Source organism: Cebus imitator, unplaced genomic scaffold (genome assembly GCF_001604975.1).
Source record: "Cebus imitator isolate Cc_AM_T3 unplaced genomic scaffold, Cebus_imitator-1.0 Scaffold425, whole genome shotgun sequence".
Taxonomy (NCBI): Eukaryota; Metazoa; Chordata; class Mammalia; order Primates; family Cebidae; genus Cebus; species Cebus imitator.
The window spans coordinates 1,033,306-1,051,513 of NW_016107740.1; the positions used below are offsets into that span (position 1 = coordinate 1,033,306).

An 18,208-nucleotide genomic window follows, 5' to 3' on the forward strand; every position below is an offset into this window, starting at 1 on the left:
TTTTTTGAGATGGAGTCTCACTCTGTTGCCCAGGCTGGAATGCAGTGGCATCATCTTGGCTCACTGCAGCCTCGTCCTCCTGGGATCAGGCAATTATCCTGCCTCAGCCTCCTGAGTAGCTGGGACTATAGATGCACACTGCCACACCAGGCTAATTTTTGTATTTTTAGTAGAGACACAGTTTCACCATGTTGGCCAGGAGATCTCACCTCATGATCCGCATGCCTCAGCCTCTCATAGTGCTGAGATTATGGGCTAAAGCATATTTTTAAAAGATGACATTTTAAATCAACAGGGAACAGGGGTTAAGGAAAGATTATTTGGGGAAAAAATAAACCTTGATCCATGCTTGACTCTTTTACCAAAGTAAACAGCAGAAAAATCAATTATTTAAATATAAAAAAGATGAAATTATAAAAGTACTAAAAGAAAACTGACAAAAGCATCCATAAGCTAGGAATTCACATAATACAAAATGTAGAATCCATAAGGAAAACATTGAGACAAATGTCTACACAGAAATTAATTACTGTAAAGCAATTACTTTCTCTTTTCTTTTTTCTTCTTTTTTTAGACAAGAGTTTCACTCTATCACCCAGGCTGGAGTGCAGTGCAGTGACTCAATCTTGGCTCACCACAGCCTTGACCTCTTGGGCTCAAGCAATCTTCCCACCTCAACTTTCTGAGTAGCTGGGTCTACAGAAGCACACCACCACACCTGGTCAATTTTTGTATTTTTTTTGTAGAGACAGGGTTTCGCCACGTTGCCCAGGCTGGTCTCGAAAACTTGAGCTCAAATGATCCACCCACCTCAGCCTCCCAAAGTGCTGAGATTACAGGCATGAGCCACCACGCTCAACCTATAAAGCAAATTTTTAATTCAAGTTTTTATTTAAAAATAAAAAGTTAAACAATCTGAAAAATATCTGTAATTCATATGAAAACAGCAACTCTTCATAATATATAATAAGACATGTGAAGAGAAAAAAAGAAAAATCCAGTTGAAAAAAGTGGGAAAGTTCATGAACATGCAATTTATAAATAAATAATAACAGCTGAAAATTGTTGTACATTTATTATGTGCCAGATACTGTTCATATGTTAATATATTTAATCCCCACAAGGATCTAATGACTAGGTAATATCATTAACTGTATTTCACAGCCACCTCTCCCTTCACAATACCCTTTTCCCACTTAACAAAAAAGGTGTAACTGTCACTGCCTTGTTATGGTACATTGTCCTGGGATGTTAACATCTCCAGGGTGCTAACGAAGGGACAATTCAAAAATGTGGCCCTCTTCTCCCATGGCATGCAGAGTTTCGGTAAGAAATCTTTAAGAGGGTTTCACATTCAGCAAGCCTCCCTTCCTTCCTCCTTTGTTCCCTCCCTTTCTCCCTTCCTCTCTCCTACACTCGCTTCCTCCCTCCCTTTCCCTTTCTTATTTCTATATATCTATCTTAGAAGTCAAATTCAGAAGAAAATCAAAAGAGAATATTAATGTTTATTTGAATTAAAGTCAGACTTTTTCTGACAAGGTAAATTTGGTTCTGACAATGAGAATTAGTTATGTAAAATAGGTAACAAATTTAACATTTTCCCATAAATCAAATAAGATAAATAAATCTGCAGGTCCAAACATTTAACAGAAATATACTTAAAACAAATATGCAACATAATATTCCAGAAATAAGATATTTTGCAGCTATTTAAACTTATGATGTAAATGTTAGACATTAACTCTAAAATAAAGAACAAAATACATAGTTATTCAAAAATGTTTAGGGGCCAGGCACGGTGGCTCATGCCTGTAATCCCAGCACTTTGGGAGGCCAAGGTGGGTGGGTCACTTGAGGTCAGGAGTTTGAGACAAGGCTGGCCAACATGGTGAAACTATCTCTACAAAAAAATACAAAAATGAGCCAGGTGTGGTGGTGCACTCCTGCAGTCCCCTATTAAAAATACAAAAATTAGCCGGGTGTGGTGGCAGGTGCCTGTAATCCCAGCTACTTGGGAGGCTGAGGCAAGCGAATGGCTTGAACCCAAGAGGCAGACGTTGCAGTGAGTTGAAATTGCAGTACTGCACTCCAGCCTGGGCAACAGAACAAGACTCCATCTCAAAAAAAAAAAAAAAAAAAAAATTCAGGATTGTTTGAGCAAAAATGTTTGACAACGTCTGCTCTGGAATCCCTGCTTTTAACCATCACACTACACTGACCAGTCAGTAAATAGAAAGCATGCTCAACCTCAGTAATAGAGAAATGAAAATACAATCAGTAATGAAATCTCATGTTTCATCTCACAGGTGAGTAAGATTTTAAGTCTGATGAGGCTCAGCATTTGTGAAGCTGTGGGAAAACAGGTTTATAAGAATGGATGTTTTGGTAGTAATTTGACAATACCAATTAAAACTTAAAATATTCACATTCTATGGTGGAAAAATCTAGAAGACTACAAATTGTTAAGAACAATTATTAATAAGAGGATGGGATTTAGAAAAAGGCTTTCTTTTTAAGTTATATTCTGTAATGTGAAATTTTTACAATAGGGGATCAAAAAATGTACAAATTTGCAAATTTTATCATGACAGCTGAAGTCCAAATGAGCTGAATATTTCTGGAACATTAAAAAGAAATATAAGCAACAGGTAGGCAATGAGATTAAATGACATGTAATATTGCTTTCAACTCTAAATTCTACCACTTTGAGGTAATAGGAAGTGATTCTTAGAGACTATCTAGTATATTTCCCTGGGCAATGCATAATTTGACAACATCCCCAACAAGTAGTTATAACCCTCTTCAATATATACTCTCCAGCTTGAGCTCAAATCTCAAACCAATCAGAATTATGGATTCTGTCTTTATATTTAAACTTGTGCCTTTTATGCCATATTATAGATTAATCATTAATCATGGCTTGCCTGAAACAAAATCAATATTCCTCCATGTTTGCCATATCACATTCTTTTTTGAAAAACACACAGGGTTTCATGATGTTGCCCCGGCTCATCGTGAACACCTAAGGTCAAGCTATGTGCCCAGCTTGGCCTCTTAAAGTGCTGGGATTACAGGTGTGAGCCACCATACCAGGCCAGCCATATCATATTCCTAAAACTCTTATTCCTAGTAAATCAAGAGGTACGCATTCCACATTCACCAATTTGATTGCATACCTTCAGTAATACCCTTTGCCAATGGATGATGATTTAGCTAACGCTATGTTGAGGAGCTCTCAGAACATGAGGTTGGCTCTCAGCTACCAAAAGGAGCTACTATATAAGGAAAGTCAGCAAGAAAGAAAATAGAAGTGTGACTTTGTCCACTTGTGAAACGGGCAAAGGAAAAATATCACTTTAAAGGGAGGGAGCAGACAATATGCATATTAAGAATTAGAGGAGGAGCCGGGTGTGCTGGCTCATTCACGCCTGTAATCCCAGCACTTTGGGAAACCAAGGCAGGCAGATCACTTGAGGCCAGCAGTTCGGGACCAGCCTGGGCAACATAGTGAAACCTCATCTATACTAAAAATACAAAAAATGGCTGGGCATGGTGGTGTGCACCTATAATCTCAGCTGAGGCATGAGAATCACTTGAACCCGGGAGGGGGAGGTGGCAGTGAGCAGAGATCACGCTACTGCACTCCAGCCTGGGTGACAGAGTGAGATTCCATCTCAAAAAAAAAAAAAAAAATTAGAAGAGAAGTTCACTACAGGAGAAATAAGAAATAAGTTAAAAAAAAAAATCAAAGTGAGGTTTAAAATAATTTTATTCATTGTCATGACCTTAAGGAACTAAGTAGTGTCATCTATTCCTGAGATCTACTCCTTATCTTGATGTCCACAGTTCACACTGCAGCGTTAATGCTCTTTCTCTCTACCTCTAGTTTACTGTAGCATTTTCTCCAGAAACTATTACAGTTCTCTGGGTTATATCCTGGTGGGTACCAAAGGCTAAAACGGCTTAATGAATGTATACTCTTTCAGATAATAAACCAAATTTTCTATTTTCTAAGAATATTTTATATACTTTTTATTATACTAAGGCATGCATGTATCTAAAATGGGGACAATAAATTTGGATCCATTTATCCAGAAATCAATGAAGTCAAAACCAAAATGCCTTTAGCTTTAATAATAACAAAAACATAGATGTCCATGACAGGTGTTAAACAAACATAAAATAACAAAAACAAAAGAGTCTTTTGATGTATAAGAAAATGCTCATGCCAAGCTGTTGAAAAGGGTTCTATAGGGCCTGGCACAGTGGCTCATGCCTGTAATCCCAGCAATTTGGGAGGCTGAGGCGGGTGGATCATTTGAGGTCAGGCGTTTGAGACCTGCCTGGCCAACATGGTGAAACCCTGTCTCTACTAAAAATACAAAAATTAGCCAGGTGTGGTGGCACATGCCTGTAATCCCAACTACTTCGGAGGCTGAGGCAGGAGAATCGTTCAAACCCAGGAGGCAGAGGTTGCAGTGAGCCGAGATCATGCCACTGCACTCCAGTATGGATGACAGAGTGAGACTCCATCTCCAAAAAAAAAAAAGAAAAAGAAAAAGGCCCTATGGAATTTATGTTAAATTTATAAGAAGTTAGGCTGTTTTATCATACTAAAATATAATTTTAAAAACTAGAATGTCTTTATATAACTTAGAAAATCATATTTTTCATTTAAAAAAATACTTATTTGAGTTTAGAAGAATCCTTCCTTTTCTTACCTATAAGGTTGTACTTTATTCCCAAGGTCTTGAAATTCCAGTGCTTTCTTAACAACAGCTTCATTTTCTTCTGGATAAACTGAACATGTGCAGTAAACAACTGCTTGAGCCTTAGTAACTATATTAGAAGAAGATGCAATGACTGTAACAACCCCATTACAATCCTTACAAATGTGCTATGTTTCCAAACATCTATTTGATACTAATACCACATGGTTTTGATGAGAATGATTTCCCCAGATGCTTGAATGGCTCCCCTTTAAAGCAAAAGCTTGTCTTAGAAACTTATTCTGTAGCTAGGAAGTAAAGTCAATCTAACTGGATTGTATGGAAGTTGAAAATTCAATAAAAAATGAGGCCAACTTAGTTATAAACACAAAGAAACAAATCCTGCAGGTTACCATGAACTTGATACTTCCAGCCATTCTTCTACAAGCGATAGCGCCTAAATAGCTTAGTAGACTCTAGAAACAGACAGACTTAGATGTGAATCCCAATTCTGTCACTTACTCATCTATGAGCCTGGGCAAATTACTTAAAGTCTTACATTTTTCATCCGTAAAATGAGGTAATACTACCACCTGCAATACTTATTCAGCACCTACCAGCTGCCAGGCAGGCACTGTTCTAGGCTTTGGGATATATCAGTGAACAACACAAACCAAAATCCATGCCCCTGTGGAGCTTACTTTCTAGTAGAGGAGAAAGACAATAAGAAAGAGATAAATACAAAAACTATGTAGTACTGTTAGGTGATCAATGCTATGGAGAAAAGCAGAGCAGGGGTGAGAGATAGAGATAGTTCCAGGAGAAATACCGCGAAATAGAGCAGTAAGAGAAAGCATTGTGGAGATGCCAAACTGTGGGTAGACTAAGGAACCAGCCACAGAGCTATTTAGAGAAAAGCATTCTAAAGTAAAGGAACAGCAAGGGTAAAGACCTGAAGTCAACCTGGTGCTGGGATGTTCAAGGAAAGTGAAGGGGCCGGTTCGATCACAGCAGAGGGAATGAAGAGAGTAGTGAGAGTCAAGGTCAAAAAGCATGGTCTGAGCATTAGATAGTACAGGGACTTGTGGGCCACCAGAAGGACTTAGATTTTTTTACTTGGGTTATGATGGGAAGCCACATGTTTTAACAAGATCACTCCAATTGCTATGTTCAGAATAGACTGTAGAGGGCGGGGCAGAGGTTGGTAGAGAAATTAGGAGGTCATTGCAGTAATCCAAGTGTGAGGTGATGAGGGTTTGGACATCGTGGTAGTGGTGGTGGTAGCTAAATATATTCTGGATATAAGTTGAATATAGAATCTATCTCATACACTGACAGACTGGCTGTGAGTAGGAAAGAGAAATCATGGATAATGCTAACGTTTTTAGCCTAAGTGAGTAGAAAACTAAAACTATCATTAACTGAAATGGCAGTACTGCGGGAGGAACAGGCATGGCAGGAGGAAGACCAGGGCTTCCATCTTGGACATGTCAGCTTTGAGATGCCTGAGTCCCTAAGTGGAGATGTCAAGAAGGCAGCTGGAGATACAAGCTTAGAGTTTCGAGAGGAAGTTTAGATTAGAAATATAGATGTGGGAGTCACATAAATGTGTTTAAAATGAGACAAGACAAAATCACCACAGGAGTAAGTATAGCCAGAAAAAAGATCCAAAGCATGGACTGTGCACACTCCCATGTTAAATAGGGTGTTGAGACAGAGAGGTCCCAGTAAGGGAGACTGAGAAGGGGAAGCCAGAGAGAAGGCCTAGAAGATGGTGCACTGGAAGACAAGTGACGTAAGCATGTGAAGGGAGAGGAAGTGACCACTTATGTCAACTGCCACAGACAGACCAAGGTAGACGAGGGCTGGGAACTGACGCCACAGCATGGGTCTCACTGGTGATCCTCACAGGACCATTTCAGTTTAGTGGCAGGAGTGAACGTGTGATGTAATAGGCTCACAAAAGGAGGAGAGGAAAGATTGACACACTGTTCCCAGGGGAAAGGCAAGTTACAGGGATTTTTTACAAAGGGGGAAGACATTCAAAGAAGTTAAAATAGAGGGAATTTTTGTGGATGAGGGACTATAAATTCTAGAGAGCACAGAGAGACGTGGACAAAAGGCTATGAGGAGAGTTATGGAGACCAGAGTATAGGAGATGAGGAATGACCTGGAGTCGGGGCTTCCTGAGTTAACTGTCATTCATAGGTATAAAGGATATAAGGAGACATGTTTCTTATTATTTGATTTATTTGTATTCTTTTTAGAGGTGGGGTCTTGCTCTGTTGCTCCGGCTGGATTGCAGTGAGGTGATCATGGCTCACTGCAACCTCCAACTTCTGGGCTCAAGTGATCCTCCCACCTCATCCTCTAAGTAGCCTACATGCCCTGATGCCTAGATAACTTTTTTATTTTTTGTAGAGGCAGGGTTTCACGATGTTGTCCAGGTTGGTTCAAACTCCTGGCCTCAAGTGACTCTCCCATGTTGGCCTCCCAAAGCGCTGTGATTTCAGACATGAGCCACAATGCCCAGCCCACTTATAATGTTGTTTTTTTTTTGAGACCGAGTCTCCAGGCTGCAGTGCAGTGGTGCAATCTCGGCTCACTACAACAAGTGATTCTCATATCTCAGCCTCCCAAGTAGCTGGGACTACAGGCATGTGCCAACATGCCCAGCTAATGTTAGTATTTTTAGCAGAGATGGGATCTTACCATGTTGTCTAGTCTGGCCTCAAGTGATCTGCCCAGCTTGGTCTCTCAACGTACTGGGATTACAGGCATGAGCTACCACACCTGGCCCCAACTTAGGATTTTAAAGTAGAGAGTAGTGGCAAGGCTGTGAGTCTTACAGGGTAAGGGAATTAGGGGTGCCCAGGCCCCCTTGTTGCTCTGGTCAAAGACAGCATGGAAGCTAAGGAAGAAGATTTGGTGATTATTAAATAAAATTATATATATATATATATATATATAAAGTAAGTAGCAGGTGCCTGGCATATAATAAGTAATCAATAAGTGCTTAAATATTTAAAAAATTATTTTCACAACTAGCAAGAGGACTGAGCAGTTATCTTTTGTTTTTTGTTTTTATTTTTATTTGTTTTTACTCTAATCCCATGACAGATTACATAATTATCTTTTATGTGGTTCATTTCGTATGGGGCTTTTAGTCAGTTCTATCAAAATTTACAGTCAAACCCCTAATTACACACTTAACTACCTAAGATAGTATGGTCTTATGGGAAAATTAAATACAAATTGTTTGACTTATGGTATGTCTTCCAGTAATATTATCTGCCATAATCTCAAGAGTTGCCAATTTTATGTTCATTTGGCATCATAAAAGAGCTTATGTGTCATTAAACTCCCTTTGCTTTGCAGATTCTTTCTGAAGCTTTTTTAAGCTTTAAATATCCAATTAAAATACATAAAAGGTTTATTATTTACCAAATTCCTGATCTTCCCATCAACTCATTTCCCAGATCATATTCATATCATGTTCAAATTGAATATCTATTAGCAATATAAACTAAAAGAAAAGGCCCCTCCTCTGTGCTTTCTTTTACATATTTATTTTTTGCTTTTACTCCTGGCAAGCTGTGACCTCTGTGATTTCTATTAGGCCTTATTTCTACCTCATATGTGTTTATATATTTATTTACTGAATGATCTATACCCATAGATCTATATCCATAATATGGATAGGGTCTATGCCCATATCCATTTATCTTTAAGCCTTTGCAGGTCAGGATTTGCTAACACTGAAACACCTTACATACAGCTTAATGCCCTACCTAAAGTAGGTACTTTATAAATATATACTGAATTAGTAAAAGCTTATTTATTTCTCAGAGACATCTAGATTACTGTGTGTATATGTGGAAAGGCAGTGGTACTCAAAATCTAAATGAAGTGATTAAAGCAATGATATAAATTACTCAAAGTGCCACCTTGTTACTCAGACTTCAAATCAAGAGATCTAGGCTTTATCTACAATTGCACCTCTCTGTTCTCTACTTAGCACTGAGAGAAATAAGAGTTTGACTAAAATTTGGACTACAGAAGAGTTGTTAGGGGTAGGCACAATGAAAACAGAAAAATTACATCAAGTAAGAAATCAAAGAGAAGAAACAGGAAAGCTGACACTACAATTATAAATGCACATAATTTTACTTCAGCATTACAAAATTGGTAAATTATGCTTGCTAACCTGTTTATTATAGTAAAACATATATTCTAAAAACTGAGATTAAATTGGTAAAGATAAATATTTTGTTATTTGAAGACAGTGAGACTGATGTTCTGAAAAATCTGCTCATGGCTCACACTTCATTGCTTGATTATAAGATGGTGAAAGACTAATATTTCTAAAATGTACACTGTGTTTTAACAAAATGGTGACCTTGACAAACTTACATTTCATTGCATGTGTTAGCTGTTCATACTGCTGTTGGGCAAGAATGTGAAGTTTGTCCTCTGATATGCCTCCTTGAGAGTGATCTTTAAGGAATTCTGTATCTGAATTTTAAAAAGAAATGCTTTTAAATGTAGCACCATTAAAAACTTTTTACATTTTGTTATCATCACAAGTTTTCAGTCATTTTGCCTACCAATAAAAGTTTTTCATGGAAAATATCTATGAAAACTAAATTGATGATATTAAAATATTGACTTAAAAATTAGAACAATAAAGTTAATTCTGTTTCACTTTATTATGGCTTTTCAAAAAGAATATTGAAAATTTTAATATTTTTTTCTCCAAGTTCCCATGAGATAGTCATCCAAGTAGTCATTTAAGTCATTTAGATACAGAAGAGGAAATACAATAGTCTAGAGACTAATATTGGAAAGAGAAAATAAGGTTTATTTTCCAAAATAAAAACTAATGGGCTATAGTCAAATCTGGGAACACACAAAGATACAGTTAAAATACAAACTTTCCAAAAGAAACCTTGGAAGAAAAAATTCAGAAAAGCAAATGTATGCCTTCATAACAGATTAAGCAATAATATCTTACAATTTTTAGTTTTTGAAAAATAATGTAAACATATGTATTGATAATATTAATGAAGATATACTGAATGCTACTTCATGTAGATTATTTTAACAACTCCTTGAAGCATCACCATCCCTGTTAACATTGAGATAATTGTTTAAACATACATTAAACAACTTGTCTAAGGTTATATAGCTACTAAGTGGACAGCCAGGATTCTAACTCAGAAATCTGACCAGAGGGCCCCAACTTCTAAACTCTGTATTCAACTGGCTTTCTAGAACTCCCTAGAGTAGAGCAGCCAATTATTTATACCATGTATGTATGTGGCTGTTGCCCATTCCAATAGTATCACTAAAGGTTAATTAAACTCCATTTCTTCCCAATTTAGTTTTACATTTCATGAGGGATTGTTTGTTTTTTGTTATTGTTGTTGTTGCTGTTTTTTTGCGACGGGATCTTACTCTGTTGTCCCGGCTGGAGTGCACTGGCAAAGTCTCGGCTCACTGCAACCTCCGCCTCCCAGGTTCAAGTGATTTTGTGCCTCAGCCTCCTGAGTAGCTGGGACTACAGACATGTGCCACTATGCCCAGCTAATTTTTGTATTTTTAGTAGAGATGCGGTTTCACCATGTTGGCCCGGCTGGTCTCAAAATCCTGGCCTCAACTGATCTACCCACCTCAGCCTCCCAAAGTGGAGGGATTACAGGTGTGAGCCAGTGTGCCTGGCCTATATTTCACATTTTTTGTCTCTGTTCTAAAACTATACATTAGTTTTTAAAGGACTATTACAAATTATTATACTCTAAAGCCATATCATCCAATTCTTTAATTCTATCTTAAAATAATTCCAAGTTGTTAGCAAGGACCAACTTCATATATTCCTCAATGGTTCTAATATTTTTCAATGTTAAAATGTTTTTACCAGCCTGGCCAACATGGTGAAACCCCATCTCTACTAAAAATACAAAAATTAGCCGGGCGTGGTGGCGGGCATCTGTAATCCCAACTACTCAGAAGGCTGAGGCAGGAGAATTGCTTGAACCTGGGAGGAAGACGTTGCAGTAAGCCAAGACAGAGCCATTGCACTCCAGCTGAGAAACAGAGCGAGACTCTGTTTCAAAAAAAAAAAAAAAAAAGTGTTTAAAACTAATTCCTTATTGATGCATTCTACCTTGTATCTAAGTTTAATAAAATAATCTTTTGGATTCACCCCCACTAGTTTCTGACTAACGTTCCCACCGTAGGTCAGCAGCTACTTATTTGCTCTGGCTTTTAGCTCCTCAGAGCCCAGGTTTCTTCAAAAGCCCACCTTACTTCAGGATACGCCCACTTCTTAGCTTATCCTATCATCTCATCAAGGTTTTCAAAACATTACCAGTACCTAGAAAATGTTTTCCTTTCCCCCTTTCCTTGTTTGTATTTTCCTTCGGGCTTTTCTCCCCTGGCCTTTATTTTATTTTATTTTATTTATTTTTGAGACAGAGCCTCGCTCTGTTTCCCAGGCTGGAATGCAGTGGCGCCATCTCGGCTCACTGCAACCTCCACCTCCCTGGTTCAAGCAAATCTCCTGCCTCAGACTCCTGAGTAGCTGGGATTAGAGGTGCATGCCACCATGTCCAGCTATTTTGTATTTTTAGCAGAGACAGGGTTTTACCATGTTAGCCAGGCTGGTCTCAAACTACTGACCTCAAGAGATCCACCCACCTCGGCCTCCCAAAGTACTGGGATTACAGGCATGAGCCACTGCACCTGGCTGCCTTTAGTTTATTTTTAATATGTGTTTTTTTCTGGATTTCCACATCAAAATGGCCCAGGATAAGGCCAGAGTCTCACAGTTCTGGGCTCTAGTTCTCTTGACAGCTCTTATTAGAGCTGCTATTTCTTCCCCCCCTTTTTTCCCCCTTTTCTTTCAGTGTCTACTAATTGATATTTGATTATTTTTTGAAGTTCATCTGGAAATTTTCTCAGTCTACCTACCATCTGAATTGTTTATTCTCTGTTTAAGTCTCTCTGGAAAGAAATTTTCTACAGCAAGTCAAAATTCCATGTGGTCCAGTTTAAACCCAGTTAAAGACAGTGTCATTTAGTGGAAAGAAAAGGTGCTAACTGACCTGAATTTGAATCCCAGCTTCCCTACTTACTAGCTACATGACCATAAGCAACTCGTTTAATTTTTCTAAGTCTTGGTTTTTTTTCCTACAATTATAAGAACACTATCCTCAAAAAGTTATTGTGACTACTAAGTGACGGTACGTGAACACTACCTAGAACGATGCCTGGGACACTGTTGTATTCAATAAATATTAGCCCCTTTCTCTCCATTTCTCTTCCTCCTCTTTCTGTCCTTGCTAGAAACAGAAAACAGTTACTATATTCTGAATGTTGGTGGAGTGTCTTCTTTTTCTAATATTCTAATTAACCTTATCCAAGCCTTTCAGTATAAGCAAGGGGTGAGAATAAGTTTCATTTAATTTGAGGCAATATAATGTGATTAAGAGAGTCATTAAAAGTGCCAGTCTCAGAGTCAGACTAGTTGTATTTGAATCCAAGCTCTGCCACTTACTAGCCAAATGATCCTAGGAGACTTCATTAACTTCTCTGAGCCTTGGATTCCTTATTTGTAAAACAGAGATAACAAGTTACTACTACTTCACAGAATTCTTGTGAAGACTTTCACAAGAAATAATCTTGGAAATAATCCAGGAAAAGTGTCATGCCCAGGGCCTTACATCTAAGTGCTCAACAAATGTTAGTGTTAAATAATAATTCCTTAAAATGTATTTAAAAGCCAATAAAATTAAATGTAAATGCTTCTGTATTTAGTCGGAGATGTTCATTTTATAAAGCATACATCCTGGAGATTAAAATACCTTTGTGTTTGAAATACTCTCATTATGATTTAATTAGGGTCATGTTTAGAACATAAACTCTAGAGTCAAACAGATCTAAATTTGAATCCTAATTCTGTCTCTAGTTGTTTGACCTGAGAAAAATGAATCAATCTTTGAATCTCAGTATTTTCGTCTATGGAGTGCTGGTAAATTTTGACACTTACATCAAGAGCTCTGGTATATTCAAATAGCATACTGGCCCGTATCTTTTCTGATTGCCTACATTATTCCAATTATTAAATATTTTGAATATCATCCTGGTCTATTTCCCACAGGATTAGTGTAAGGATTAAATGAGTAACAGGGGTAAAGGAATTTACACATAGTAAGTACTTTTTATATGGTAGCTATTATTTATTAATCAGATATATCAGATATGCTATTTTAACAATTTTAAATAGTTTTATATTTTAAACTGTCAACTAATTTCAATAATTTAGAAATTAAAACAAGTACCTTCATGTTCATTTAAGATAAATTCTACTGGATTACTAACACCCAGTCCTGAACAACGAGGTAGCAGCAAAATCACTTTAACTTTCTGTAACCTGTGATCCTTTGATTCAATGTTAATAAACAGGTCATGAAGTATTTCAATATCTGGGGAAAAACACAGAAAAATTAATGTAAAATATTAATGAAAAATCTTAATGTAGTATTTGTATCTATTTATTCTACATTTTAAAATCCTCAACCTCACAAAAATTCATTTTAATGTAGTTAGAAAAGAGAGCTATTCTTCTCTGATATCTACCCAAAGTTAATACAGGAATCCTATTAATAGAATGCTTTCTCCTTCACCTGAAATGATTTTGAAATTTAAAATTAAATTTCTCATTTGGAACTGCAGGATATAGTAGGGAAGAAATGGACTTCAGAGACAGAAAAATGTGACTCCCAACTTCACTATTTACTAGCTGTGCGTTTTAATCTCCCTAAGCCTCCATTTCCTTCTTCATAAAATGGGATAGCTACTTCATATAACGGTGGTGAGACTGAGATAAAGTAGCTAAGCTCAGCGTGGCGTCTATTCTATAGCAAGGGCTCACGCCTGTAATCCCAGCACTTTTGAGACCAAAGTGGGTGGATCACCTGAGGTCAGAAGTTCGAGACCAGCCTTACCAACATGGTAGAACCCTGTCTCTACTAAAAATACAAAAAATTGGCCAGGCATGGTGGCAAGCACCTGTAATCCCAACTACTCGGGAAGCTGAGGCAGGAGAATCACTTGGACCTGGGAGGCAGAGGTTGCAGTGAGCTGAGATCGTGCCATTGCACTCCAGCCTGGGCAACAAGAGTGAAACTCCATCTAAAAAAAAAAAAAAATCAAAAATGTACTGGGATTTCCTAGTTACATTTTTTTAACTGATTTCTGGCTTGATTCCACTATGGTTGGAAAACATTATAGGCTAGGTGTGGTGGCTCATGCCTGTAATCCCAGCACTTTGGGAAGCTGAGGCAGGAGGATCGCTTGAAGCCAGTAGTCCGAGACCAGCTTGGGTAACATAGTGCAGCCTTGTCTCAAAAAAAAAAAAAAAAAAAGAAAAAAGCTGAGAGTGGTAGCGTGTGCCTGTAATTGCAGCTACTTGGAATGCTGAAGTGGGAGGACTGCTTGCACCAAGGAGGTCAAGCTGTAGTGAGCCAGGATCATACCACTGCACTCCAGCCTGGGTGACGGTAAGACCCAGTCTCTAAAACAACTACTACTACTACTTTGTATGATTTCAGTTATCTGGAAGTCACTGAAATCTGCTTCCTGGCCCAGCATGTAGTAACTTTTGGTATTTATGTGTGCTATGCAGTTACTAGGTACAGTGTTCTATACATGTTAGTTTGGTTAAGCTGCTGATCATGTTGCTTCCATCTTCTATATCCTTACTTATCCTACTAATTTGTTTTCAATTTGAGAGAAGTCCGCTAAAATGTCTCACTAAGAAAAATTGTCCAGTTTTTGGTTCTGATTTATTTTTTTAAGAGTACAATATATTTTATTCACTGATAAACTAAAAGCCAATTTCTTGGCATTTCTCATGTATACTTCTTTTATTTTATTAGTAAGCAAAGCCCTGTAAGGGAAGCCTTTGCCTAGTCCTCTGACTCTGATTCATCTTCCCCTTGATTAATCTGGAAGTAACGAAGTTCCTAAGTCTCCTTGTCAGATGCAACCACTCAAAGTCAATCCCGAAGATTGTTCTTCTTAAGGTATTTCTTAGTAAGGTATTTCAAATACCTTTTCGAGAACTGTTTCTCAGAAACAACAGTGATTTTATTCTTGAAGCGTTCAATGCGAACAACATTCCTGAGATTTCGAGTTTTACCATTGACTCTAAACTATAATTTAATGAAAATTTGCATAAGTACAAACCTTTTAGAGAACTGTTTCTCAGAAACAACTGTGATTTTATTCTTGAAGCATTTAATGTAAACAACATTCCCGAGATTTCCAGTTTTGTCATTAACTTTAAACTTCTCCTGTAGAAACTGTTCCTATTTTAAAACAGAAAAAATGCAAAACTGGGGAACAGAACCATAGATATTCACTAGGGAAGGTACCAAAATTTCCAGAATCAAAAACTCCATCTTCTACTGGATGAGTAAGGTCCAAATTAAACTTCCAGGTTGACCTCTTGTGCTTCTTGCCTTTCTGCAGCACCTTTCTCACCTTACAAGTCAGCCGGGTGAACAGAGAGATTTTCTTAAGGTTTAAGTATACAATTCAGGGGCTCTTTTAGTATATTCACCAAAATATACTATAAATAACAGTATATGTTATTTATTTATTTATATTATAAATAACAGTGCTATGAACATTCATGTGCAAGCTTTTGTGTGAATATATGTTTTCAATTCTCTTGAGTATGGACATAAAGGTAGAATTCCTAAGTCACATAGTAACTCTGTTTGACATTTTGGGATTCTGCTAAATTATTTTCCAAAGTAGCTGCACCATTTTATGTTCCCATCAGCAATTTTTCCACATTCTTGCTTACACATTATTTTCCTGTTTTTTTTTTTTTTACTATAGCCATGCTAGTGGATTTGAAGCGGTATTTCGTTATGGTTTTAATTTGCAGGTCCCTAATGATTAATGATGTTGAGCATCTTTTCAGATGAGCTCACTGGTCATTTGTAGATCTTCACTGGAGAAATATCTACTCAGATCTTTTGCCCTAAGTTGGGCTATTTGTCTTTTTATTGTTGAGTCGTTTACATATTCTGGATACAAGTCTCTTTTCAGATAGATGATTTGCAAATAATTTCTCCGGTTCTGTAGGTTATTATTTTTTTTTTCTGAAGTGGGAATCTCGCTGTTGCCCAGGCTGGAGTGCAGTGGCCCAGTCTTGTCTGACTGCAACCTCCGCCTTCTGGGTTCAAGTGATTCTCCTGCCTCAGCCTCCCAAGTAGCTAGTATTACAAGTGTGTGCCACCACGTCCAGCTAATTTTTGTATTTTTAGTAGAGATGGGGTTTTGCCATGTTGGCCAGGCTGGTCTTGAACTCCTGATTTCAGGTGATCCACCAGCTTTGGCCTCTCAAAGTGCTGAGATTACAGGTGTGAGCCACCATGCCTGGCCAGTCTTTTCAGTTCTTTGATAGTAACTTTGAAGCACAAAAGTTTTCAATTTTGATGAAGTCCAATTTATTTTTTTTTTCTTGCTTGTGCTTTTGGTGTCACATCTAAATAACCATTGCTAAATCCAAGCTCATGAAGACTTACCTGTGTTTTCTTATAAGAATTTTAGCTTTAACACTTATATTTTTGATCCATTTTAGTTTCTGTATATGATTTGAGATACGCACCCAATTTTATCCTTTTCCGAGTGCCTATCCAGTTGTCTCAGCACCACTTGTTGAAAAGACTATTCATTTCCCATTGCAGTCTTGGCAATATTGCTGAAAATCAACTGACTATAAATGTAAGGGTTTATTTCTGAACCTTCAATTTTGTTCCATTGATCTACACATTTATCCTTATGCTAGTATCACACTTCTTGATTACTGTAGCTGTGTAGTAAGCTTTTAAATCAGGATATGTGAGTCTTATAACTTTGTTCTTTTTCACAATTCATTTGGCTATTCTGGGTTCCTTAAATTTCCATGCGAATTTTAGGAACAGTGTGTCAATTTCTGAAAAAGCTCAGCTGAGATTTTTATAAGAACTGCAAGGAATCTGTAGATCAATTTAGGGAGCACTGCCATATTAAGTGTTCTGATCCATAAACATAGAATATTTTCCACTTGTTTATGTCTTATTTTTTATTTTCTTGGAGACAGGGTCTCACTTTGTTGCCCAGACTGGGTTAATAAAAAATAAAAATAAAAATAAATTATTTTTTATTTTCTCAGAGACAGGGTCTCACTCTTCATGCCCAGTGGCATGAAGCAGCTCACTGCAGCCTTGAACTTCTGGGCTCAAGCAATCCTTTCACATCAGCCTCCCAAGTAGCTAGGATTACAGGCATGTGCCACCATGGCTGGATAATTTTTAAATTTTTTGTAGAGATGGAGTCTTGCTCTGTTGCCAGACTGGTCTCGAACTCCTGGCCTCAAGTGATCTTCCCACTTTATACCCTCCCAAAGTGCTAAATGCTGAGATTACAAATGTGTTCCACTGCACCAGGACCTAATTTCTTTTCTTCTTTTTTTTTTTTTTGAGACAGGGTGGAGTGCAGTGGTGCTATCTCGGCTCACTGCAACCTCCACTTCCCAAGTTCAAGAGATTCTGCAGCCTTAGCCTCTCGAGTAGCTAGGACTATAGGCATGCGCCACCACGCTTGGCTAATTTCTTCTTGCATTTTTTATAGAGACGGAGTTTTGCCATTTTGCCCAGGCCAGTCTTGAACTCCTGAGCTCAAAGTGATCTACCCACCTCAGCCTCCTGCATGAGCCACAGCATTCAGCCTCCTAATTTCTTTAAATGATATTTTGTAGTTTTTATTGTATAAGTCTTGAACTACTTGTATTAGTCTTGAACTATTTGTATTAAATTTATTGCTAAGAATTTTATTCTTTTTGATGTTATAAAAAGGATTTTTTCTTACTTTCATTTTTAGATTATTCATTGCTGGTGGATAGAAATACAATAGATTTTTATATATTCATTTTGTGTTCTGCAACCTTATTATACTAATTTGTTATTTCTAATAGTTTATTCATTGATTCCTTTCGATTTTTTGTATACAGAGAAGGGTTGCTTGTTCTGGACAATTTTACTTTCTATATATTTTAGGACTATGCTACTAGGTACATATATCTTTAGTACTGTCATATTTTCTTGATGAATTGAACCTTTCATAATTATCTTTTTTTTTNTTTTTTTTTGTGAGATGGAGTCTTGCTCTGTCGCCAGGCTGGAGTGCAGTGGAGCAATCTTGGCTCCCTGCAACCTCCGCTTCCTGGGTTCAAGCGATTCTTCCACCTCAGCTTCCCAAGTAGCTGGGACAACAGGTATATGCCACCACACCCGGCTAATTTTTTTGCATTTTTTTAGTAGAGATGGGATTTCACCATGTTGGCCAGGATGGTCTCAATCTCTTGACCTCATGATCCACCTGCCTCAGCCTCCCAAAGTGTTGGGATTACAGGCGTAAGCCACCGCGCCTGGCTATAAATA

General features: G+C 37.6%; 1 protein-coding gene across 6 annotated transcripts in view; it reads right to left on the minus strand.

Moving 5' to 3' along the window:
- The window catches only part of NSUN7 (NOP2/Sun RNA methyltransferase family member 7), a 49,962-nt gene that overhangs the window by 6,363 nt on the left and 25,391 nt on the right, over positions 1 to 18,208 (minus strand). For 4 of the 6 annotated variants that reach the window (XM_017509871.2, XM_037731841.1, XM_017509870.2 and 1 more), the window contains 3 exons: positions 13,052 to 13,195; positions 9,123 to 9,224; positions 4,722 to 4,839 (listed from right to left, as the gene is read on the minus strand). In XM_017509871.2, coding sequence (XP_017365360.1) covers positions 4,722 to 4,839; positions 9,123 to 9,224; positions 13,052 to 13,195 — 364 coding nt within the window. The remainder of the gene's footprint in view (positions 1 to 4,721; positions 4,840 to 9,122; positions 9,225 to 13,051; positions 13,196 to 18,208) is intronic. The other 2 variants (XM_037731840.1, XM_017509872.2) reach the window with 2 other exon arrangements.